Here is a 26698-nt window from a genome sequence, read left to right as displayed (position 1 = left end):
ACCTTTCCTTACGCTGTGCTGTGGGCTCCAGTGTTTCAGTGTGTCAGTGCTTTGAGTTAGCAGGGTTTCAGCTTTGCCCTGATGTCAGGCTTCAGAGGAAGGAGCTCACAGACACCCCGCATGCTGGATCCAGAAGTTCCATCTGATGCAATGAGAGAGTAAGCACTGACCTGTCCTAGCCCAGCCTGCTGGGGAAGTGAGGCTAAGTAAAAGCTGAGTGAGAGCCTGTTGGGAGGAAGGAGTCAGAAAGCAAGCAGCTTGCTGCCTCTAGCTTGCTGGTAGCTTTCATCAGAGCTGGCTGAGGAGGGGGAGGTGGAGAGCTGCCTGTGTGAAGGGAAGGAAGTGACAGCGTAGTCATTAGCAGACTGCGACCCTCTGTCACAAGGGCTCCAGAAATAAACGATGATTGTATTGAAGCATGAGGCTGGATAGAGCCCTCTGTGCTAATTTAATAAATTGCTTGCATTTAGGACCCCAGATTGGTGCTGTTACATTTTTGCTATGTGATGCCACCTGGGATTAGCAAGGAGGAGGGGATTGGGGGGGGAGAGGAAGAAAGCAGCCCAGGTCCGTTAGCAACTGCTGGTGTGACCTCACTCCTTGTCCCGGGGGGGATATGAGATCATGAGAATGCCAGAGCTCTCTGAAGGATTCGATTTGTTCGGTACGGCAGGATGGCCTGCCGAGTGATCTCATCTCTGAGACCCAGGGGAAGGGCGCTGGCTGCCGCTAGCCTCGCGGACCGGGGAGGACTTAATCCCCTCTCCAAATCTCACCAATTAACAACTGACCCGTGATGACATCACTGATGACAAAGCTAACTAGGACAACACAGCAAAATTCCAGGGGAATTTCCCCTTCTCCCTGATCTTATCAAATAAAAGAATTTTGACATATCAAAAAAAAAATCAGTTTGAATAATGTCACTGCAGTTTAGACATAGTTCTGACTCACAGCTTGCCCTGACCTACTCCACTGGCACTGTTCTCCTTTTAAACCATGTGGGGCAGAACAAATACCTTCCTTGACCCTAGATTAGGTAGCCTTATTTAGCCAGTTTGTTGATCCTAGTTTTAGGCACCTTGTTGTAGGAAAATTTCAGTTGTACCCCATGGTTGTGGTAAGTCAGGAGGGATTTTACTACCTTGCAGGTGGCCTTCAAGGAAGGCAAGCTTTCTAACTGGAGTGAACACCAGAATGGCAAGAACAGCTTTGGCAAGGATTTGCAAAGGATGTGATCACATCTTTGAGTCTTTTGCAGGAAACATTCCCACCAGTGTGCTTCACACAAACACTTTTCTTCCATAAGGTCCTCAGAAAGGTTTGGCATCTTTGAGTTTAAAATGCCCTGATGGTTTTTCAGAGCCAGCCTTATCTGTGTACTGTAAACACTCCAACACCAGAGTAGAAGGGGAAGGACATTGGGAAATAGGCAATTAATTTGATTTTTTTGGGTGATGTACAATGTTGTCAGGAATACCAGTGTCATCTTACATTTAAATCCCTGTACCTTCAGAAGATGTATAGCATGTGAAAGACCTCATTTGCATTCCCTTCCTCGTTATTTATAGTATCTACATATTAATCCCTGAAAACCTTAACCTCTACTGCTAACACACTGCAGCACTGTATGGATATGCAAAGAGATATCTATAACCTGCTCTAAAAGTTTGTGACTCAGATGTTTAAAAACAATAGCTGGATAAGGCAAAGAACAAGAGGAACACAGTGACAGCAAAGAAACAGTGATATGGGTTATCCTTTCCAGGTACTGGGTTAGATGGCTGCAAAGAAAAATGCATCTTATGAATACACTGATCTTTGCACCATTTAACAGAGCACATAGATAGACAGCGAACAGAAGTCCTATAAACTTCAAGCCCCGCACCTGTTAAATGCTCTTTTGATTTCCTGATAGTAACCATCTATCACTTTTTTTTAAAGGGAAAGTTTTATTTGGTTATTGAAGAGCTGAGTCAGTTGTTCCGCTCCCTTGTCCCCATCCAGTTGTGGTATAAATACATCATGGGAGATGACCCATCCAGCAGCTACTTCCTAGGAGGGATTCTGATCATCCTGTATAGCCTCTGCAAGGTGAGTACCACCTCAATTAATATTTGTAGCAAGAGCAGAGCAAGAAGCACAGCTGAGGAGAATAAATACACCTTTAAATTGTTGCCATCACTACTTAGGAAGGAAAGCTGCAGCTGCTGAGGACACCCTGTGCTTCAGTTGTCAAAATATTTTGCTTTACCACTATGTGGGCATTGGTGAGCTAGAGAAAGATGTGTGATTGCTCATGCAGTGTTGCATCAGGCTGATGAAGTCATTGCTGTTTTCTAATCCCTTTCTATAAAGGCTAGAAGAGAATGGGAGTGGAGCCTTGGGGGACCAGTATCAGAAGAAAGGTTAGCTACCTCCAGACTTCTAGATTCAGCACTAAAAGGAGGGTTGCAACAGTTATATGTTTTTAAGTCTCTATCTTTTGAGGCAGAATAGGTACTCTGTCATTCACAGTACTGAGTGCAGCAGGCAGAGTAAGGGACTTGCAAGTCCTGCCTAGATAAAACAAGTAGTTCTGGCGTGGCTGAGACAAGTCCAGGATCTCAGTGACAAATGCCATTACATTTGCTCAAAAGCAAGGAGTTCAAAAAAAAACAAAAACAACACAGAGTCTGCCTGTAAAATTGTAAATGAATAGGTGTGACTGACTACGACAAGTCACAAATGTGAGCTCTAGAAACAGCTGTATTTCTAATTATGTGTATTCAGCTCTGCCTAGGGTTGCTATCTTTGTTTGGTTATGGCTGAACTGGAAACTAATATTCCTGTCCTAGGCAGAGCAGTAGCTGAAACAAATGTAGACCTGTTATCCATTCCTCTGAGAAAGTTCTGAGGAAGGCCACATGAGTCTAGCTTGCTGCACCTCTGATGCTTGTCTCACCCTAGGAGAAAGGGACTGGGGGGGACTGAAGAACTGAGAGAAAATATCTCAGCTGAAAAGAGCTCCAAGAGGCTAATGGGTTACCAAACCATGTAAAGTCAAACTACAGTTCTTATCTGAGATATACCTGTATATGCACAGAAATGGGGCATATAAACCCTGCTGTAGAGGGATTTAGAGCTTTTGTAGAGATAAGCAGAGGAGGTCATGGGAAGCAAGATGGTCACAGACCCATTGCAGCCAAGTCAAGCCAGAAACAGAGCACTGCCAGAATAACAGACATATGAAATTAGTGTGGTTCCCCACACACTCATCGTGACTCTTAGCTACACATTTCCTGTTCTGAGATACAGGAGAGGATTTTTGCCCCTTTCAAAAGTATTATTGTCTGAATCTCTTCTGGAGAACAGTATCCCACCCTTGCATGCCTTTCTGGCCTTGTGGGGGTCAAGGAAGGCAGATCACAAATCAAGGGCAGACTTCAGGTGATCTTTCTGTCATTCTTTCTTGTAAAAAGGAAGGAACACCTGCAGAAGGGATGCTTACCTGCAGTTTGTTGTGCTGTCTGTTGCATCTGGAGAAATCACCGCAGTGTCAAGGAGTAGTGGGGAGCCAGCTGCTCCCTGGGAGAAAGGGAGCTGAGCAGAACACAAGTGGCAGGACAATGGCCTCACTGGCCAGGGCTGAAGAGCCCAAATCTTCAGGTAAATAGTTTGCAGTGAAGCAGGTACAAGATAACAGCAGGAAGTTAATCCACAGGCCATGATCAGAGGAAGGCAACCAGGGTCAGACATAGTCCCATGATTGCTGGGTGTAGCCATAGTAATAAGACAAGCTCATGGTCAAGGTTGGAACTCTATGGATTGATAAGCCAAGATAATTAGAACCTGTAGGTAAATACACTTACAGCTAAACTGGAAACTAACATTCCTATAGCACAGCTTAAAGAGAAACTGAAGCTACAGACATGAGCTTAAATAGAGCTCCTGAGCCCATGGGCAGGGTATGTGGGGTGGAGACCCCAGGTGAAGTTCATCAGAACCATGAAGGCATATTAATGCACTCAGGACCCTTATGCACAGGTACGAGCAGTCCTGTATGGATTGGTTTGGTGCTTTCTCTATTGTCCAGGAATATTACTGTCCTATGTTGGTGTGTAGCAGTAACTTGGCACCACAGCTGTGTATGGGTTAGGGTTAGACCTGTCCCTGTTGGAGACTTTGCTTGGAAGTGAGAGAGAGAGAAAAGCAGGAGTAATGGGAGCTCACTCTTCCAAAGCAGGTCATGAAATACTAGGTATGAGCACCCCATCTACTATCACAAGAGCTGCAGGTCTAATTCCTTGCCTGAGACATAGAAAATATACCCAAAGGAGTCCACATTAGCAAAGCCACAAACCACATTAGAAAAACCACAGAAGCCAATTTGGCACTCAGACCTTCTGTGCTTCTGGCAAACATCCAGGGCTTAGCTAGGGCTGCGTCCCCTCTCCCCCCACAAAGAGCAGACTTGGCTTTCCGAAGATTGCGTATAGTGCAGCTAGTGGGAGCTGTCTTGGTGTCTCTGGTGTGAACCTCTGATTTCGGCAAAGAAATCCCAGATGTTCGTAAGTAGGGGCATCCAGGTCTTATACTTCCCTGTCCTGGACAGAAGCCTTTGACTGAGGGTAGGAGTGGTATTGAGGGGGAGAAAATGGCTGAGTGGTATAACAGTAGGTGTTTGCTTTGTTCAGGCTGTGAGTTGAACCCTACCTCAGACACATGCACTTCAGCATAGTGAGAAGGGGGGTGATGGCAATTAATTCTACAGTAGCTCTTCCATTGACAAGAGAGCAGGCACTGAACCCAGCTGTTGCAGTCCTATTGCTAGAAAGACAACTGATGCAATGTAGTTTTCAGTGCATGGGGAGATAAAGGGATGTTAAAGGAACTAGTAAAACGTGCATTTAGGGGGGTACAGGAAAGTCCAGGGGAAATAAAGTTGAAGGGGGGGAATGGGCTGGGAGAATCAGAGATATCAGAACCAGGGGAAAGGTGTTAAAAGTCCTGTTATAAGCAAAGCAACCAGAAAAAAAGCTGTGAACTGTACTGTGGGAGAGAGCTGATCCCTGCCCGTGTTAGAAGATAAAAAGTCTGTAGCAGTCGGCAGCCTCAAGTGCTAGTTGCTGACTGGAAGCATTACTGGAAGGACCCTGGGAGCCTTTTACATGCTGACTGGAAGCATTATTGGTGCCTTCATTTGATTCCACGTCTATTGCACGATGATCTCATTGGCATTCCCTGCAGTGAGCCCACTTAATCATGCTAGAAAAAAAAATAGAAAGCCAACCCCAGGCATTTTGGTGCCTCTGTACTGCAAGTCCACTACAACTCTGCGCATTCTGCACCGCGTCTTCCCCTGCCCTCCAGGCTGCTCCTCACTCAGGTTAGAAATGGAAAGGTCCCGTTATGTCATCTGGCCCTTTTCCCAACTAATGCAGGGCTGTTCTTTGCCCAATCGTTTCTTTCTATCTTGTCTAGTTCATAGTATCTTTCTCTCTGCATCCTGCCAGCAGACAGGGAAGATGGCAAATTGGATTAGGTTTCCAAGCCGTTTTCCCTTTTAGTAGTATTACTCTGTCCTCACTTTAAGGATGCTGCGTGTCTGCTCTCTTGCTGAGCCCCCAGATATTTGGAGGAAGTTTATCATCTTTTCCCCACACTTTGGTATTGCTTCGCCAAGCTGTAAATATTTATGTATTTCAGTCTCTTTTCAGAAATCATTTTCTGCAGGCTCATTTTCTGCCCTTCTCTGAACTGCTTTTAGTCTGTAATGAGGAGCACTGCTCTCCAGATGCAGTTACATCATGTTTGCTGGGCAGTGCAGGGAGGGGGAAGGAGAAGGACCTGGTGCTGTCCCTGCTCTTGGCCATCTTTGGCTGTGTGCAAGCACCAAGGTGCTGGTAGCTCGTTCCCTTCCAGGCATTTAAAGTTCCTCACTCTTTAGGCAGATAGGAGCAAGCCAGCCTCCGTCCTGCTTCACATTCCTCAGGCTTTTCTTCTCTTGGTAGTATTTAATCACTAAATCTGTCCCTGCAGCAGGATGGGCAATTCCCACTCCTTCTCTCTTAATATCATCTGGGCCCTGAAGTATCAAAGTGTGTGGCAGAGCCTCACAGCCCTGGAAATCCTCCTTCTCCCCAGAGGCTGCGGAAAGCAATTTCTTACCTCTTCCATGTAAAAAGGTAGCCTCTCCTTCCCTCGCTCTCAGGATAACCACAATGTCCTCTAGCCTTATTTCTGGGCTTTTCAGAGACTCAGGGTGGGAATGGGTCCATTTTAGCCCTTTCCTACCTAGGGAGGATGGGCAATTTACCCCACCACTACCCCATAATCTCTTTTTTGTACTTTAAAGTTACTGATTTGCAACCCGTTGTTGCCAGAGGTTTTTTGTTGGCTACCTCGCTGCACCATCGATTCACCTTTACTACATATTTCACAATCACCATGAAATATTTTTGGCACTATTGTTATTGAGGATCTTTGTTCCCACTGAGAATCCATTTGCAGAAACTCTGCCACGTGTGTCCTGAGTTTCTGAACTGTATGCACACATACACATGTTTTGTGAAAAATATCTAAAATTTAATGTCTTTATTGCAGTCTTTTGACATCTGTGGTCGTGTGGGAAGTGTCCGGAAGGCACTGAAAGTCCTTTGCACCCCACAGGTAAGTAGTCATAGGTTTCACAGAACAGTTTCCTAGGTGAAACCATGTTACTAATGAATGATGGAGTTGAAAATTGTTCAGCATATCACGATCATAGAATAAAATAACTTCTTGTCCCATGGCTCGATAAGCTGGTATCTCCTGTCAGGGGTGTTAGGAACTTTTTCTGATATCTGCCCTGTCCCAGCTATGGTAAATAGGTTGTTGCAAGTCTGGCTTTCCTAGTCTGATTGGAAGCCTTGTGTAATATGGATTAATCCATTGACATGAAAGCCACACAAGCTGGCAAAACTTTGAGCTTCAGAGTGTGAGAAGGATTTTAAATAAATGTACATAGTGCCTGATGTGCAGTGCCTTTAAGAGATGCTACATTGCCTAGCACTGACATTCAGATCTGTTGCAGTGAAACACTGTGATTTGTATTTTACAATGGTAAAACCACAGACTGTATAGGAAGGGAACATAACATCATACAAGTCTGTTAGAGTTTGCCTTGCTTATTCTGGGGGTTTGGGCTGGTCATTCTTCCTCAGCATGTTTCCATTTCCCCTATTATTGTTACAGTAGGAGAAGCAACATTTACTTTACAGTACTTAAGAAGAAAAGTGAGAAGCCTGTGGGTGCTGCTGCTGTTAATTCTTTCTTCTATTGTCTAACTTGCTAATAATAATACCTCCCACTATCTAAACACCTCTGCAAATGATGCTGAATTAATCCTTTCAGCTCCCTGTTGAGCTCATTAAATTTCATTATCATTGCTCCGTAAGTGGAAACACTAAAAGATGGAGTCAGCTCGAGGGGGTAACGAGACAGAGAACACACAACTGCAGTTTCCCTGTGTTCTTCATGCTGATCCCTAAATCTCCCTTCCCTGTACATACACATACATATCTGTGTATGAAAAACATGATCTATGGGTTTTCTCAGACACAAACCAGGTTATCTTCAAACCTCTTGACAATGGCTTTTTTTCCCCTTCTTCCTAACAGACCTATGGAGTTCGTGCCACCAGCCAGCAGTGCAGTGAGGCAGGTGACATCTGTGCCATTTGCCAAGCAGAGTTCAGGGAACCTTTGATCCTTATGTGCCAGGTAAGACCCCAAGCTTCCCCCATCAGGTTCCCCTGTTGGCATTTCTAGGCACAGTTAGCCTAGGTAATTCTAAAAGCTCTTGCTGGGTCTTGGTCTAGGCCCTAGTGGATATTTATCGCCCTCTTCCAGATAGCCAGTGATTCATGAGAGCTGAGCCATATGAACTCCACTCTGTAGGGTCTGATTATAGCAGTTGAGATGGAAAAGATCAGCCTTGTAGTCCAGGGACTGCCAGTTGGCAGTCCAGACCTTGGCTCTGGAATGCAAGACATTTTTATCTGACCCTTGGGGAGACTGGCTAGTCAATAGGCCAGCTGAATTATGAGCAAGAGCTCTGAGAGGGGAACAGATCCAGAATGAGCCTGATAGGGAGCATTAATACTGGTGCAGCACTGTGTAACTGTGGTGTCTGAACACCTGGCCAGGAATACAAGTAGTTCTGCCTATAGAAGTTGGTCACCCCTGCCAGTATGTGGGGATTGTTCTCATTTGGTAAACACTGGCAAAACTTAAAGCTTAAGAATGTCATGCTCTGAGTAATGCAGCAGTCCTAACCCGGTGTTGTTAAAACCCTGTGAACACACCACACTGACGTGTTTTGGTCATCTGTCAGAGGCCAGCTGAAGGCATTCCCTAGTGGTGAGATCACTGGTGCTTCCCCAAGGTTTTCTCTCGCCTGTTAGGGTTGAAATTCTGCATCCTGCAGATCGTCTCCAGGTGAGGTGTGGGTATATGCGGGAAGACCTTGATGGAGTCACCTGCTCTCTTGTGATGTCAAAATAAAGCTTTAGAGCCTTTGTTTGAAGAGCTCTTGCATTCTCATCCTTTGGAAGAGGAAGTTCAGAATCAATCAAGTAGGTCACCTATGCATCAAGCATGCCTCTTACTATTCCTGTGAACATCTGTGCAGATGTTATCAAGCTGTAAGCCCCAGAGGAAGCTATTTTTGCATGTGCTTGTCAGAGCTGAGATTTTGATGAACAACATTTCTGCTGACTCCACATGTGTTGAGGAGGTCTGAGCTTCTCACTGATTCTAGAAATCCCTTTCCCCTTCCTGCTCTTCCAGTCTGGGTCTAGCTGAGGTTGTGTCCTGGACAGCAATCCCTCCTTATCTCTGTTTCAAACCCAGGGTAGGCTGGAGGGAGAATCCTGTCGTGGCTCAGGATGGAAATGAGAGAAGATAAGGGGCAAAAACTGACTCTTATAGAGGGGAAATTGGGACTATGGAAGCTACCGACTGGGACTGGGTGACATGAGCAGAAACAAATGCCATAAGGGATAGGAGAAGGAAAGGAAGTTGTTTGACTTGTAAAATAACCCAGGGATCTGAGGGTTGAAACAGGGTAAAGAAAAGTTAGAAAGAAAACCTGTTTCTGCTCTCAGTTACTTCATTAGCCCAAATGTTCGAGGCTTTTTTTAGTGTTTCTTTCTATTGATATACTAAGAAACAGAGTAATATCTCATTAGCTTTGGCAAACTGATGTACTAATAATTCTGGGCTTTATTTTTCATATCACTTGAGTATTGCTAGTTGGCTGCACTGTCCATGTGAACCTGAATGGTTCCCTGGTCCCACGACTGTGCTGTGGAGTGTGCATTCTGCTTAGTGACAAGACTGGACCTCCTGCCTGCATCATGATGTTGCCCTTTTGTCTCCACAGCATGTGTTTTGTGAAGAATGCCTCTGCCTCTGGTTTGACAGGGAGAAGACCTGTCCTCTTTGTCGTTCTGTCACGGTAGAAACCCTGCGTTGCTGGAAAGATGGCACCACCTCTGCTCATTTCCAGGTGTATTAAAACCAACACATACCAACAAATGGACTGACACGTGGAGAAAAGGAAGAGACAGAAATCTGGTGATCCTATGCCCCTGTTTCATTGCCTAGTGTTTCTTCCAGCTCTGTTTCTCCAAGAACCAATAGAACAACAATTGTTACTAGCCAGAAGTTTTACCCTCAAAGGCAAGTAAGATGTGTTTTGTGTTGTGGCAACCTCCATGGCTAAGCTACATCCAGGGTTTTTTCCTGAACTTACATGGTTATAAACTGCTTGGTGTGTTTCCTTTTTTTCTGTCCTTTTAGTGTATGTAAATACTGCATGTATAAGGAGAGTGTACTGTCAATTCACCACTGCACGTGTATAACCTGGTGTACTAGAAAAAGGCTGTTGTTCTCTGGCTCAAACCATGGGTGAGATTTTCCACATTAAATGTCTCTAACTTCCCTGTATCTGTAGCTTCATAGAATTACACAGTTGCTGCTACATTACCTGTTCAGAACTCTTCCAAAATACCACTTCAGAATTGCATGCCCAAAGATTATTTGGGGGTTGGAGAAATGTCATTTCTCAACAGCCCTGTTTCTATATTAATTCCACAAATTGTGTGTTGTCACCTTCATGAAAAGACCATGCTAGTGACGCTGGAACTGACACTTGCTTCTCTTGGGAGTGTTTTTCCTCTTTAATTTTCATGATCAGATTTTCTGATTTCCTAGCATCTGGGGAGAATCGTGGGAGGCAAGGAGAGATTAAAGTCGGTTGATTGGACTATGTGAGAAGTTAAGGTCCTAAGCAAGACCATCTCACAACTTAAAGTATCTCAGCATAGCCACTTGGGGCAAGGCTTACTGGCTTTAAAATCCAGCACCCCTCAGCATCCAGAACCTTTGTGGGTCCAAAACCAGAAGTGCACTCATGCAGCACTGAGGCCACATAGCGCTGTTGCTACCAGAAAGACTGGGGCACCAGGATACAGGGCCCCCTGGAGAGACAGGATTTAGTGAGACTTAGTAGCTGGAGGGCAGAATTATACAGAAGCAGCTGCATTGCTTCAGGAGCCAGCCTGGTTTATACACAAGCTGGATAATCCACCTGTGAGGTGGAGACTTGATTGTAACACCTCCTCTTCAGAAAAAGCTCTTTGAGGAGATGCCTTGTATTGTTAACAGGAGAATTAACATACTTGGTAGCTGAGAAAGAAGAGATTGCTGCAATTTCCATCTCTACTGAGGGTGCTGCAGGAGCACTTGCATGCAAATTGAGTTGCTGTTCCTTTGCTGGAGCTTTCTCCATCACTAAACAACCTCTGCTTTTTGCTGCATGCCCAGAGAAAGTGCCTCATTAGGCAACTGTGGCATCTTCCAGTGCTCATTGCTATGGAAATGGCCGTAAGGTTACAATCCCACTTGAGTGGATAATCAGGAAGAACTGTACCTGGGGGAAATGAGCCTGTGTGTGCATACCGACTGCCTTCCCCTCCTGCCGTGAAACTCCACAGGGAGAAGAATTAAAGCAAACAGGAGCTAATGGTAACAGGATTAAGGCTCAACATTTCTTTGGAAATAATAGTTAAGTATGGCTAGAGGAGAAATGATGAGAGGCAGAGCCTGAGCAGGGAAGATAGTCCAAATCTGGTCTGAGAGATACAGGGAAATAGAGGAGGAATAGCTTTACTTTTCATAACAAAGCAATTTGATTCTTGTCAAATGGATCCCATGACAGTGGAAAACTGAGCCAAGGAATCCAGTGGCTGTCTCCAGTGGTATTAGACTTTCTGGGATGGAGAAAGAGAGTTCAGGAAGGAAGAAAGTGAGGTTTTCAGTGGGCATAAAAATGTTCTGCGTGATAGTCTGGTATATTCACCGGGAAAAGGGAAAATTCCTGTGTCTGCCAGCAGACTAATTTAATATGAAAGTCTTCGGCTTCAGTTCTCAGTGCTATGCCAATTAATTAAAAGGTTGGTAGTGTCTGCTTTTGAAATGTTTGAAAAGCTACCTCTAATTCTGATGTTTTTCTAAATGCTCCTGGAAAATGTATTAGGAGAGAGTATGAAAAGGTCAGTATGAGCCTAAAACTACAAATAGCATTTGTAGCACTGGTTCAACATTATTTATTTATTTAGTTTAGTTTAGTGATAAAGGAGGAAGGTAATCAACAAGAACACATGGGGAATATATTTTGCCATTCTTATAGTCCTTCTCTTTTTTTACATTTTTTCTTTATTGGCCACTTTTTCCCAGTCAGCAATCCGAGTAAGAGAGGACTGTCACATACTTCAAACCCTTTGCTACAGCCCAAGGACTCGGAAAAGGTCTTGTGGTAAGACTTGATACTAATACACAGGGGAAGAATTGCCCTGTACCTTGCATGCTTGTGGTACCCATGTAAGAATCCCTGCACTGGCACCACAATTTTTTGAAGAACTTCTACTGCTTTTCATTTTCTTCATCTCAGAGATTCTTGATTTTTGCTTTCCCCCTCTATTATAAAGCAGCATTCTGGTTCCCATACAGATGGCTGGCTCCTCTGGTGATTTGTTTCAGTGGTATCTGACACCTGTGTGCATGTAACTCATTGCAGGGCTCCATTTTCTTAATACAACAGAAACTCAGGAAAGCTGCTGTTTGGCTAACCTTTGAGACAGAAGGCTTTTGTTGCTATTTAGTGCGCTATATCAGTGACAAAATGGAGCACTGTGATCTGTACGTGAGGCCTTCAGTATGGGAAGAGCCTGTATCTGAGAGGGCATGAGTGCCTGAGACTCTGTGGACCATCCAGAACTCCACCTCTCTGTTAAGATTAATTAGTGTTAAATGTAAGGTGAAACTTTATGCTGTGGATATTTATTCTGGTGGAAGCCCAACAAAGATCAAATCTAAGTCCCACAAAATTGAAGAATTCACTATAAGCCACTATTACGTAGCTGTTAAATTAAAACAACATCCTTCTGTCCCTATTTTGGGGCCTGGACACTGTGGAAATGACAGCTCTGTGGGGTCAGCAGTCTGCCAAACTCTCCCTCCTCAGCTAAGTTACGGTGACGGTTTTGTCGGGCAGGATAATTCTACCCTCCTAAAACATGACATATGACCTTAAGATGTGCAGGGGTGACAACTGATGAGGAACTTCTGTTGATTTCCATGGGAAGACAGGGTTGTGAAAGGAAATTATTCTGTCAAATTTTAGAGTGGAAAATAAAAGCCGGAGCCTTTTTTGCCATTTAACAGTAGTTTTTCTTTTTTTTAATAAAGTCATTATAAATATGTACAAAGAGTCTCAACATATGAAATTCCTTTTACAAAAGAGAAGCCACATCCAACTATAAACAGGAGACTTTGTGGATTTGTATCAACAGTAAGTATAGGCTTTGCTCTTGCTTTTATGAGGGTGGAAACTTGCACAGTGACTCTGCAAGAGTTTACATCCAAATAGTACTAAATCAGTAATGTGCAAGGAATTGTGTATTCACTGCATTTCATCAATTTTATTCTGTTAGAAATGCATCTGGGAGCAGACTGGAAATTTTTCAGATGTCCTAAGGATTTAAGGTGATGGGGAGATTTCTTCTTGCAATAAACTGCAGTTTTCAAATTGTTTGGAAAGTTTATGCTGTGAATATCCATGAAAACTAAATCCCATTGCAGTTAGGTGGCATCTGTAACCAATAATGCATGGAGATTGACAGTTCAATACCCAGAAGCTTTCAGTGAATATTTGTCAAGCTCCAAAGTCACTTCCTGTAAATATTTAAAAACTTGTGAAATTCAAGTACTCAAGTATTTATGCAGAGTGAACGCTGAAGAAGCGTGATTGGAGTTAAGTGAAAATTCACTCTTGTTTTCAAATAAATATTGTCAGAAAAAATATTCACCATTTTTTTCAATTTTGTAGTTTTGAATTTATCTTGCAGATGGGGAATGCAAATTCTGTACCTTTGGAACAGTCAGCTTTTTCCCACAACTGCTAAGGGCAGAGCTGTAGTTCGGAAGACACAAATTTAGGAGTGCATTTGGAGTACATACTGATGGAGATTGTTTTTATGCAGGTGGAACGTGGTTCAAGCCAGTAGGATAGGCAGAGAGAAGAAGCACAGAAGTGTCTTATGCCAGGCACAGGAATAAACCTGTACTATAAGCAAAGATAGCCCTTTGAATTAAAATGTCTTGCACATTCAGACCAGCATGGAATTAGAAGAGCAAGGTAGAAGCATCATGTGAGGATTCCTCTCCTCCACTCAGACTAGTGTTTTCCTAAGATCAAGTCCTACCTTATTTAGACTTCCCTAGGCTTTTAGATTTTGAGTTCATGTGGCCAGTGTCTCCTAACCTGTTGTACAGAGAGAGAGGAACAAATTTAACTCAGCATACAGAAAGCAGTGAACTTTCAGAGTGTTACACTGAGGCAGAGAATGAGGCTGAGTTTTGAAGCTTGGATTCAAAATCAAATTTGCTCTAAGAACAGTTGTTAAGGTATTGTTCAACCAGTTGTGGAGGTAGAATATAACCATGAAGTTTTGGTGTGCCTACAAAAAATGTGGGCTTCACTGGGAACCACAGGTAGTTTGTTACATACACCCAGGCTTCTGTTACAATTGTGGACAGCTGTTTTCTCAAAACCATTTGTAGAAAAATTAAAAATACATATTAAGGTAGATGTGTTATCCTGTCCTCACTGTTAGCCATTTTGTACATGGTACGGCAGAATTTCAGAAAGGATCTCCTTTGGTTTTGCTTCCCTTTTCTCCACTGCCTCCCAGAGGGAGATTCTCCTCTGCCTGTTCAACCTCCAAGGGCTAATGGCAATAGCAGCATTGAACAAATTGTTTCATCTTACGAGGCAGCAGGGAAAGTGCCTGGTGCCAAGGTGTTTGTGGATATAGAATCTGCATCAGTTTAACTAAATCTGCTTCTAATCATTTCCAGTAGAAGATACAGCTTCTGCTTTTGCACTGAAGTTATAATTTTAGCATGGTATAGAAAAAAAAAACAAATTCACAAATCAGATTAAACTGATTTAACAAGTGTTTCTGATTTAAGTAAATTGCTTTAGTAATGGGCTTAGCTAAATTAGGATAATTTCTGCATGCCTACATGCTCTAAAACAGAAGCACGATGGGTTTCTCATTCCTCATCACTGGCAACTCATTGATTTGGGTGATTTGCTCTATGTTTTTATTGGGTGATGCTTGTCCTAGGAGGCACTGCTGTTCCTGTACAACATAAGAGGTAGAACTGGTCCCATTCCGTATTTTCTTACCTACAGAAAATAATTCTAAGAAGGAATCTGGAATCAATAGACTAAATTCTGTCCTGGGTGTAACGCAGCTGTCTGTAATCAGACAGTGGTGATATCCTAGAATTAATTTGGCCAAGTGACTTCTTCTAACAGTCAGGGGAGAGGAACTGATTAGTGGTCCATGCTGTACTGCTTTTTTAACTTGAAATATGAAATTCCAATATGTGATAGGAGCTATCTTGGTGGAGTGCTGCTTTAAAAATTAATAAAGACTTTCCTCACAGCCACATTATGCAGTGTTCTATATAGACTATGATCTCATAACCTCCTCCTCTGGCTTGCACACGCACCGTCTGCTGAAACCTAAGATGAGGTCTTTTTTTTCATTTAGAGAGCACTCCCCAGTCTTCACCGAGGCACAACTGCGAAGCTAATCAAAATCAATGACTTCTTGGCTGCTGAAAAAAAAAAAAAAAAAAAAAAAAAAGAGGAGAGAGAAAGAGAGGAACTGTGCTGGTTTCCTACCCGTGAGGAAGGTACAGAAACCCCCCACCACCTCACACAGCTGTTGCGATGCAGTATGAACAGCACTAGGGGAGTATACAGCATGCTTTCTTTTCTAGTACAAACATCAACCAGGGTTAAATCAGGTATTTTAAAAAGGATAAAAACACCCCTTTTCAAAAAATGGAGGCATTCAAGAATAGCAATTATACCAGAAAATGTAAGGCTTTGACAAATACATACCCTCTATTAAGTAATTCCATTTATGTACAGTGAATGCTAGCTATAAAGTGCTGGTAAGCTGTTTCTCTAGCAAAGCTTGCTTGACCCAGCAACTAATAGATGAAAGTCTCCAAAAGTTAACCCTTGGTTCACATCAAACATCCCATTTAGAACTACAAAAGTGAAGCAAATCAGGATTAAAGCAGGATCTGGAGTCTGTTCCTGCTCTTGTTTATACTTGGGAAGCACCATAGATTTGGTTCTTATTTCATGAGAGTAACAACAGGCAGCATGCCTTCTGCCATTGTGGCTGAATGTTGGGAACAACCAAGGAAGAGGCTGGTTCCCTGGGAGTTCTGTTTTGTTTTGTTTGTTTTTGGTTTGGTTCGGTTGCTTGTTTTTCAGAAAAGCTTGTCCATGGTGAGTTAGGACTCGGGAAGATTAGCCAATCACTTTGTGCTAAGGTTGGTCACTGATTTAAGGGGCTTTCCCAAAGGGATAAGAACAGAACTTTCTTTTTTCTTTCCTTTGCTGTGTGCTGTAGTGTTTCAGGGGAACTGCCTCTTTGGGAAAAAATGCTGCAAGAAGTCTCAAGGCTGCAAGCTCAAATAGCCAGCATGGCAGGATAAAACAGTGGTAGTGCAAACTGTATGCACAGAAGATGCAAGGGAAAAGTAATGCACATTCCAGGTTAGTAGTTTATTAAAACATTCAGATCTCAGGAGCTAATAGTAATTGTTAAGGGTGAGGAAATGTGGGAGAGCCCTCATACTTGAAACTGAGAAATGTAAGCTAGCTCCTCTGTTGGCTGTGTTGTCACAAGGCTACCTCCGTGTATGGGGTACACACACAGGGTGAGAGAAGGGGTAAAGGGAAGGCCCCCTTCAGGTTATGTGTCCTCTGTAGCAAAATTATGCATCCAGTCTTCCCAATCAATTATTTTCTGTTCAAATTTGACTATTGTGCAATACAGGAACACACAAGTTCGCTTCCTTGTTTGAGTGATTTGCAGAAGATTGTATTTTTAAGACTATGCCTGATCCAGCAGTCACTAATCCAGCACTTGCAACCCTGCTGAAATCAACTGAGGCTCCTCCATTTGCTAGAAGAATTCTTATTCTGATCAGAGACTGAGCCAGGAAGGAATACAGGATGCCTAGTATTAGTGAGCATCAGGCCAAAAATGGTAGAAAAATGTTTTATCGGTGGATGTAGTCCCTGTGGTTCTGAGGCCATCCAAACTCTATCAATAGACAAAATACACTTAGCTACATGATCCCTCCCACCACTGCACATAAAATAAAGTAGGGCAAGGTTATTCATTAGCAACAATTTGCTCTTTCAGCGTAGCCCTTTCTGCTGTTTGTGAATTGACTTGGATCAATAATTCCCATGAATATGTGTGCAGGTGCCCAAAACACATTGGTGAATATTTGATAAAGAGAGAATTTAGCTTTTAGATTGCTTAGAAACATTTCTCCTGCAGTAGTCAAAAATGCAAAGTTTGACTGGGACATAGCAACTGCTCGGTTTGTTCCTTGATTGGGCAGGGGTTAGAAAGTATTTTTAAAAGACAAGGAGCCAAACTTTGGAAACTGGAATCTTGACATCCCTTTATGCCTTTGAAAATTCACCCCTGCCATGTGAAGGTTAATTTTGTGCTGCAAATATCTGAAGCCAGGAAAAATGTTTCTAAAAAATGTACCTAAGAATTACCGTAAATAGCTTCTGGAAGGTATCCTGAATCTGACAGGTAGTTTTGGCTGCAAGAAAAAAAGTGCTCAGTACTAGGCTGGGAAAAGCCTCTTGATTTCTAAGGACAAGTTCTCCTATTATCCTCTAGTCTCTTGATTAGTCTAGATATAGTTCTTTTCCATAGGTCTTTTCTTCAAATCCTGGTTAACAGGATTTGAGACCACTCCAGTCAGCATCCAGGAGAACACCCAGCTCCAGAGCTGTAGAAGATTCTGCATTAGCAGATCTGACATGTACACTGCAGTGAAAGGAGCTGGTGTGTCTTTGCCACCTCAGCGAATGCTGCTTCCCAAGCTCGGAACTGACAAAAGAAAAAGAACTGCCCCAAAGAAAATTAGTTTTATAAAGTTCTGGGCTAAATTACTTTTCTGTCTTAATTTATGCAGAGGTTGAAAGAAAGAAAAAAAAATAGCACCTTCTTGAACAAGTATTATTTTTTGCTATCTTGTGTATAAATATCAATAACCAAAATAGATTTCTCCTTGTCCCATGTTTCAGAACATCCTCTTGGGGAAACTGTAGCACCACAAAGAGGCAGTTTAGCCCCAGACAAATAGTAAATGTAGCACCAGAGAAACAAAAGTCTTAAGAAAAGCTTATCTCACCTGGTGCTATAGCGCTTAATATATACACACACAAACTGTCTGTTGTCCAAGCTGCTAAGCACCTCTTCCTCCGCCACCAAGGCTAGAACATGCCCACTTTGCAGCAAGTTTGGTCAAGGTATTACTTAACTCCGGATGTACAGATAATTTTTCATCCTGCTGCATTGAAAGGGACATTTATGTCACCACAAACAAGGTGCAGTGGAGAAAATGCTAGCATTACAGCAAGGACATCACTAATCTTTTGACTCAGACTGCAGGAGCACGAATGCTCAGACCACCATCATCTACAAGGAATGTTGCTTACGTTCTCAACAAGGCATGCACATTTTAACGTATGCATACAGGAGGGTTTACATTCTTCTATATATAAGCATGTATGTGTCTCTGTTTTGCTGCTGGGCCCTTGAACAGCTCCTTCAGTGCAAATCCTTCTTCACGTTGCCCAAAGCACTTCCAACATCTTCCACTTCTTTCTTTATCTCCACTCTTCACAGCTGCTGCTCAGGCTCTGGATTCCCTGTAGGAAAAGGGGAAACAATTTCTCCAAGGGCACAGGGTTTCCTCCAGCCTAAGAAAGCAAAAGAATTGTGTTTGGTTTTAATTATATTGATGCATTGGTTACAATAAAAGCTTCTTTTAAATTTATGCTTGAACCCTTCCGCTAAATTTACTGACTAGAAGAGGTATATAATTTATGGGGAAGATGGTTTTGTGGTTCAACACAAGAGATGACGCCTTTATCTGCACTGCTGCAGGAATTCTGGTGAGCTCTCACTTTGTGAGGCTCATTCTTTCGGGCGATCCATCTTCATTTACATCACGTTAACAAAAATGTTAACTTTTAGGGAAGCCATTAATTTTGTTCCAGGTAGGCAATGGGGTGCACTGAGTATCACAAGAGACTGGAAGAGCTCGCTCGCTCCTGGTTCCACCACTGATTAGATTTGTGGCCCTGGGCAAACCACTTCTTGCAGTTGCTGCTGTAAAATGAGGGCAGTAATAACTTATTTGCCTCATAGGTGGGCTGCAAGCCTTAATTAATAAAGTGCTCAGAGAAAGGCACCCATCTAAGTGCAAATTAGCAGGAGAGGTGCCCAAGGGGCATCGACTGTGAAATTCCCATTTCCTGCATTTATACCTAGGTTTGTCGATACCAGCATTTGCTGGGGCAGATCCCAACTTTCAGGCTGTGTTGTCTAGCTTGCAGAGACTGTGGCAAGGAGTGATCTTACAGAAACCTCAGCGGAGAAATCTCCGCTGGCCTTCGGGATGAGGTGACTTCAGCCGGGCGGGAGGAGGGAGGGGGGAGCAGCTGACTCTGAGACTGCATCAGCCATGAAGTCAGAGCGTAATTAGGGCTGGCAAACAGCTTGGGGGCAGATTCGGATCAGCGTTAATGTAAACCCAGATGTAAACCCAGAGTCACTTCCCTCCCTTCTGTAGTACTGCTCCATATACACCACTGCAGAGGTTATCACGATACAGCAGCACTGCCCCCGAGGTTAACTGAAACCTCTGCGGTGAAGAAGGTGGGCAAAAGCCGGTACTGCAACAGGCTCCGAGTAACCTAGAATGTCCCTGGATCAGCCTCCTAAGATTTATCCCTATCTGCTTTATCCCAGGTACTGCCAGCTGCCTGGTGTGTGCAGGATGTGACAAATACAACCTCTCCTGCTCTCAGTTTACGGCTTTTGCTTTCTAGTTTTGAGGCAGCTAAAGCAACAGTGAAAATAGCATGAAGGACAAAAGCCAGAATGAATCATCTCGACTTGAAGCACATTTTCACTTGTCTTGCTGTGATCAAGGCTACCAGCTAGCCACATGGTTTTTATGGCTTCTATATCTGCATGTGCACAGACTTCACACGCACACCCACTCTGGAAGTACTGGAGACAGTTTTTCATTTTCTTTTTGCAAAGCTACTTTTTTTTTTGGCAGTAAGTAAATGGGAAAGGTGTTTACTACGTGAAGAAGTGTGAACATGATAATACCAGCCACACAAAAACAGCCCACGGAGCACAGTCTGCCAATAAACAGCTGCCAAGAAATAGCCCAAAAGTTGACTTGTGTCCCTGTCTGGCCCCTTGGCTTGGCTGCCTGAAGTCATGCACCCTCCTGCCACCCAGGCTCCCACACACATCTCGCTGGCATCTCATCCTGGCCTTCCACACCGCACAGCCAGGTCGCAGCCAACGCTGAGCACAGACAGACAGACAGCACCACGGCTCTCTCCAGCCTCCTGACGTTTCACAAGGAGGAGATTCTCAACATCTACATTTCTCGCAGGGTGTCTTTATAGAGAGGTCTCCAAAATTAACCACATCAGCTAGGGTGGGAAGGGAAGGCACAACCTGAGCTGCCCGTAGGGTGCTGAGAAGGGCTGGCGATGCTGAGGAAGAGCCCGTGATGTCATTGCTTAGAGAGGTGAACTATTTACTCAGGTTACCTCTGAATAAAGACTTCGGGATTTGACTCAATGATTTCTTCCAAAGCAAAGCCGCTTAATCCTTATTTATTGTTTCTCCTGTAGTAGCACTTCCAAATGCCAGCTATGAACCCTTGCCCTGCTGTGCCGTACCCGGCCTGCAACAGATCATCCACGGTGTCAGAAGGTTTTACAAACGGTCTCGCTCTGTCACTTAACATACAGAAAATCTTTAAAAACCCGTAAAAGTTGATAAATCCTAGAACATCTTGAACTCCGAGTGATAAATCTGCTCTGGGGCAGGCAGAGAGCTCAGCGCGATGTTTATGCATCTCACAAGCCCTATTTCTGAGAGCTTAAATGGCTCTTAAGTTCTGCATCGGCCTCGTGCTGGCCTTCTGCATAAAGGTGAATTTCATGGAAAGAATAAAAGAGAACCCCAGAATCCTGGCCTTCAGCCCGCCTTTCAATAAAACAATTTTGAATATCCTAGGCTGTGTTAAAGCCATTTCTGGGTGCACATTGGCTGCATTGCCAGTATCTGACTCATTAATGGAATATACTTTGAGCCAAATTCTGATCTCATTTACAGCACTGTAAATCCAGGGCAGCCCAATTGACTTCAGTGGAGTTACTCCAAATTTCCCACAATAGGCACTCAGCAGATAGATCAAAATTTGGTACTTTGGGTCTGAATAAGGCTCAGCAAAGCCAAACTACATCCTACTTGTAATACTGGGGTGGATAGTAAGTTGAGAAGAGTGCCAGCATAGAGCTGCTGAGAATTTGTTTATTTTAGGTGTCATTTGTACAGCGTTGAAACTTTCTTGGGAGATTGTCCACTATTACAGAAAAAATTCATTTATTCCTGAAAAGAAGGAATTACAGCTGACTTCCTATAAGAAAAACAGAGTCTACTGAGAACAAGGATTGAAAAAAAGATAAAATAAAAAATCATCTGCTTTGAAATTTTTCATGGTAACTAACGTTCCCTTTGGTGATGTATTCCCTTCTTCCTGGTCACTTGAGGAGATGCAGCCTCTGCTCAGAAAGTTGCCCTTACTCGTTTCATCGATGAAACGATAAGTTGTGAGATGACAAATTATGCTGGCCGATACTTGCAAAACCATCTCAGTCAGCCTTGACGCATCCCATTGCTTTTAATAATTTGGACATCTAGGCTTCTCCATTATTTTGAACTCTCCAGCCTTAAATTCTACAATTTTATCACACAGCCTGCTAAGGTGGTGTTTATGGAGAAAAGAAAGGTAGAAAAGTGCTCTTCTCCAGGATGCTGCATAGGTTGGCCACGAAACAACTCAGGCAGGGGGTCCCTGGTCTGATCTCAGCACTTCTTTAACTAATCTTCATTCAGAGGCAGGACGCAGTGCCACGGTTGGGTACCACCTGCACAAAGCCATAGGAAAACCTGAGCTCGTGTCCCCTAAAGCAGTTGGCAAAAGGAGCTCTGCTCACGGCTAACGTGCCAGCATGTCACTTCTTGATCTAAACGGCTTACACAGGCAATTCAGCTGGCACCTGTTCCACTCCTAATAAACAAAATAACAGTTATGAGTATATTTAAGGAAAAAAAATATCCGAGGGCTTGGGAAAGCTGGAGGTAGAGACGAAGCTCTTGCTTCCTCGTGCAGCAGAAGGTTAATGAGGAAACAAGGGCTGGGCAAGAGCCCTGTCAAATTCCCCAGCAGCCCGCATCCATGTACACTCACACTTCATTAGCATCTCTGTGGGAGACAGAAGGGTAACTTGGAAGACAAAAAAAAAAAAAAAGAAAGAAAAAAAAAACAATTAGGAGGGGGCTCGGGAGGTAAGAGGAAAGAAGAGCAGATCTACTCAAGAAGAACATGAAGAACAGTGTGTCTGGGAGGTCTTAGTACGGGAAGATTTAGGAAGCCAAAGAGGGTAAAGAAATATCAGGGGCTCACCTCTTCCCATGGAGGAGTGGGCTGCCTGGCCACAGCCTGCCTGGGGAGAGGCATTTCTGGGCTGCTGCTTATTTTTGAGAACTCTCGCTGCTTGTTCAGCATGAAAGTTCACGTTTAAGGTTTTTCTTGCACAATTTAACTGGGGCGAGGGGTGAGGGTGCCCTGTGGGATTTGTGAGCAGGACGCTTGCCAGCAGGACGAGCAGGCTCCCTCACCCTCCTGGCGTCGCAGGAGGACAAACGGCAGCGCTGGGCTCTTTGTGTCAGGGAGGCAGACAGGGTGCGACACGCTGAATGTTTGTCCTCCTGCAAAGCCGCAGCTCGCTGCTGAGCCAGCCGGCTTCCCCCTGTATTAGCAGCACTGCCTCTGGTCCTTAATTTTCTCTGCACTCCTGCACAGCTCAGTGTGACATCTCCAGAAATCTTATCAACCCAATTTTAATACAGATAATTAACTGCACTGAGACTTTGGACAGAGTGGCTCTGCGTGAACCTAGCAGCAAACAGCGGGGGGAATTACTGGCAACGCAGTGGGCGCAGAACCAGGCTGGCGAGGCTGGCAGGGACATGTAGGGTTTGATTTTAATACACTGCCACTTCTGAACTAATAGAGCAAAATACAAGTGACATCCCATGCCAAACTGGCACATGACAACTATACTTCATGCCCTGGCTGGATATTTGAAGGTGATGTCAGATTATATATTATAAAACTGCCATTTGCAAAGCATTCATCCCCAAATCCCAGGCATGGTCCACAGATACAGAAGTCGGTCACATGCTGCAGCCTAATCCCACTTCCAGTGGCACCATCACCTGGGGGCTGTGCGAGCAGAGGTTCCCCAGCATACAGGATTATTTCCTGAGCCGCACAGCTGCGTAAAGCCACGAGGAGCTGTGGGAACAACCACCACCCCTCTCCCTCAGAAACAGTCCGTGCACTCCCGTTTGCTAAGGACAAACGCTGTTACTGCTTGAAAAAGCAGGAGGGGAGCTCAAGTCGTTAGCCAAGTTGAAAGTGGCCCTTTCCCCTAACTTCTCTATTCCTTCCGTGGCCACTAGATTGCAAGCCAAATGCTGACTTGGCAGCACGCTCATTAGGTGCACAAGTTACTCTCCTTGTACGACCCATTCTGTGAAATCCCAGGATCACAAGCCTGGGCTTTCCATCTTGTTGCAGAACAAAGTTATTATCACCACACAGTGTCTCTGAGGATGCCCTAATTTTGTTCAGAAATACTCTGCTGAGTTAATAACACGCTGCTGTCTAACAACATCTCTTCTAAATCTAACCCATTCTCACTTGGGTGCTGAGGCGCTGCAGATGATCAGCTGTCTCCACTGGAGCGAGCAAAGCGCTATCCAGGAAGACTACTGATGAAAATAAAACAGCAAAAACAACACAGAAACTGAGCTGCAGAGGATGTATTTATTACTCTCACAGTTGCACTGTGTTTCCATCTGCAGCTTGGTCACCTGTGCCTAGAAGCTTGCCGGGAGTCGGACAGGTCAGCGCACGGGGCAGCCAGGGGACTTATTCTTCCTCTCCCACCCCTGCCTGCTGTATCCCCGAGACTGCTTCACCTCGCACACAAGGACCTCTGCAGGGACTGACATTTGTATTTGCGTTCACGAAGCCCCAGAGCACTTGGAGGCAGCTCAGCACGTCCTGTCTGCGGCAGCCTTTGAAGCTGCGAGGAAGGGCTGTGCATGCTGAAGGAGCCTCGGCTGCGCTGAGGACAAGGCTTCGCTCCTCCACGGCGCCTTCATCAAAGCACCCTACCAGCAACTGGTTAGCGCTGGGCCTGAAGTGCAGAAAGCCAGACAGAGGTGAGGGCTCCACAGCACGAGATCAGGGGGAAAAAAATCATCTGCCTAACCAAAGCTACGCAAACCTTCACAGAAACTTAAAATCCAAACAGGCGCAGGCTGCTCTGCCAGCCCTTCTCACCTGCCACCTCTCTGCGTGGGATCAATTCACAGCCTGGGCAGGGAATTCCCCAGGCTGGTAAGAAAGAAAAGGCCACTTGAGATGTGAGACAGGGGAGATCGAGACACTAGATAAGGGAGATGCTGCAGCTCCCCTCGGATTTCAACTTTTTTTGAGCACAGACAAACAAGCAAGACGGGGGGTTTGATTCCAAACACTACAACCACGCTTGCCACAAAGTGATGGGAAGGGAAGGCAGAGCCCACGGCCCCACTGCCCCACGCCACAGGCACTGCTTGGGCTCACCAAAAATAACTAAAGACTGGGTTTGTTTTCAAAGAAATCTTTGCAAGCAGCTGAACCCACTGACAGCCACAGGAGCCGTGGCTCAGCCCGACAGACAACAACAAGCCCCGCGCACACGCACGCCGTGCGCACACACACACCTGTTGGAAATCCTTACTTTTAAACTCTCCAGATGACCACACTTTTCCCCACATTATGCAGACATTTTTGACTACATTTCATGCACCTAAAAAGCACACAAGATATTTTGCAGTATAAGCAAAGCCCTGACTCCTGCCAGACGAGGTCTGGCCCATGACCACAAACAGCCCAGCTAAAACTAAGAGTAGGAGGTCGGCCACAGCTCTGGTGGCATTATTTGGCTGCTTTATTTTAGGGTCTTGTCTAAGTCCTTCCTGAGCCGGTGGAATACGACACCGGGAGGCATTCAGAGATGTAATTTAAAGCACCCAAAACAGGAGCCCCTGCTCCTCATGTCTGCAGGGGGAGGTCCATGTCCCAAAGAGCACTTCAGAGCCCCCCAGCTGCCCCGGGCTGCACCTTACAGTTTATGGCACATGGGACCAGCTCCCCGCATCCCTGTGGGATCCCTGGGTCTCCCGGGGCTGAGGGTGCAGAGCTGTCCCCCCCAGCCCAGGGAGATGACAAGGGTTATGGGACCAGGCACCTCCCGTCTCCCTGCTGGTTTGCTCGGTGGCTCCAGGGCACAGAGGGGGCTCTGGGAACCAGAGGTAACTGCACTCAAATGCTTTTTTCCCCGGCTTGTGGTTTGGGACTGCCCTTGGAGAGAGCCTCCAGCACCGGGTGAGGCATTAACCAAAACACAGAGCCAGGGGGAGCCCCTCCGGATGGTCCTGCAAGGAAATCCCAGCACCCAGCGACCTCAGTGGTGGGTGTCCTGCAGCACCCGTGGGCTCTAAAGCCCAGAGGGGATGGCAGGACATGGGGAAGTTCCTCCCCTCACAAGAGGGCTGGGGGCTCACAGGCACGGGGCAGGGGGCTACAAGCATCCTCCGTGCCCCTGGGCTGGCATGGGACCTGCTCTGATCCCCACCGGGATCTCAGTGCGGGCATGGGGACAAAACTGCCCAGCGAGAACACGGGGGGGCTGGGGGGGAAGGCACGGGGCTGGAAGCTGTGAAAGTTCAGGGAAGGGGAAAGGGGTCGTTTGGGGACTGCTGGGAGAGGGGAACGGGGGGGAGAGGAGAGAGGGGAGAGAGGGGAGAGGGGAGAAAGGGAATAGGGACGGAGAGGCAGGAAAGGGGAGAGAGGGATGAGAGGGACGGGGAGAGAGGGACGAGGGGAGAAGGGAGCGGAGGAGATCGGTGCTACCACCACCCGTCCCCGCAGCCCGGGGCTCCGCGCGCTGCCGGGGCCGCGCTCAGCCGCCGCAGCCGGTACCGCGGACAGCGCGCCGGGCACTGCGGGGCCGGACCTCCCGTGCCGAGCAGCGCCGGCCCCATCCCACCTCCGGCATCATCCCATCCCCATCATCATCATTATCCCATCCCCATTCTATCCCTATCCCATCCCAACTCCGTCTCCATCCCCATCCCATCCCCATCATCATCCCATCCCTATCCTAACCCCGTCCCCATCACTTCCCCATCATCATCCCATCCCCATCCCATCCCAACCCCATCCCCATCATCATCCTATCCCTGTCCCATCCCAATCCCGTCTTCATCCCCATCATCATCCCATCCCCATCATCATCCTATCCCTATCCCATTCCAACCCCGTCCCCATCCCCATCATCATCCCATCCCCATCCCTATCCCATCCTAACCCCATCCCTATCCCATCCCCATCCCATCCCCATCCCATCCCCATCCCAACCCCGTCCCAACCCCATCCCCATCCTCACCCCCACCCCACCCTCACCCCCATCCCATCCCCGTGCTCCCCCCGTCCCCCACCTGCTGCTCATCCCGCCAGCTCCCCCGCTCCTTTCCAGCGGGGGGCCCCGCTCCCCATCCTCAGAGGCTCCTCCTGCGGATCAGCCAGGCCAGCGCGGCGGCGGGCGGCAGGGCGCACAGCAGGCAGACGACGGCGGCCAGGCGGCGGCGGGCGGCCGAGGGACCCCTGCCCCGCGCCTTGCGGCGCTCCGCCCGCTGCTGGAGCCCATCGGCCAGGCGGCGGAGGCGAGCGGCCACCAGGCGAGCGGCGGCCGAGGGCCGCTCGCCACGGCCGGGGCTGCAAGGGCAGGGCGCGGGGGGGCCGCCGTGCAGGGCGCACGGGCACAT

At 45.9% G+C, this 26698-nt stretch overlaps 2 protein-coding genes across 3 annotated transcripts in view; one reads left to right on the top strand and one right to left on the bottom strand.

The window, feature by feature from the left end:
- The window catches only part of RNFT2 (ring finger protein, transmembrane 2), a 36189-nt gene extending 21019 nt beyond the window's left edge, over positions 1 to 15170 (top strand). Inside the window, exons 8-13 of one of the 2 annotated variants that reach the window (XM_082774002.1) lie at positions 1945 to 2094; positions 6586 to 6651; positions 7641 to 7742; positions 9406 to 9932; positions 11763 to 11833; positions 15149 to 15170. In XM_082774002.1, coding sequence (XP_082630128.1) covers positions 1945 to 2094; positions 6586 to 6651; positions 7641 to 7742; positions 9406 to 9540 — 453 coding nt within the window. In that variant the 3' untranslated portion in view covers positions 9541 to 9932; positions 11763 to 11833; positions 15149 to 15170. Of the gene's footprint in view, positions 1 to 1944; positions 2095 to 6585; positions 6652 to 7640; positions 7743 to 9405; positions 9933 to 11762; positions 12946 to 15148 lie in introns of those variants that run through there. The other variant, XM_082774001.1, reaches the window with a different exon arrangement.
- Positions 15171 to 17698: 2528 nt separating this feature from the next.
- Positions 17699 to 26698, bottom strand: HRK (harakiri, BCL2 interacting protein; the record flags this gene model as incomplete). Its single annotated transcript, XM_082773709.1, has 2 exons — positions 17699 to 18414; positions 26372 to 26698. The coding sequence occupies one exon, from the start codon at positions 26696 to 26698 to the stop codon at positions 26432 to 26434; it is 267 nt and encodes an 88-aa protein (XP_082629835.1). The 3' UTR covers positions 17699 to 18414; positions 26372 to 26431.

The sequence above is a fragment of the Aythya marila genome (assembly GCF_965140915.1).
Source record: "Aythya marila genome assembly, chromosome: 17".
NCBI classification, from domain to species: domain Eukaryota; kingdom Metazoa; phylum Chordata; class Aves; order Anseriformes; family Anatidae; genus Aythya; species Aythya marila.
This window is presented reverse-complemented; position numbering and strand designations above follow the sequence as displayed.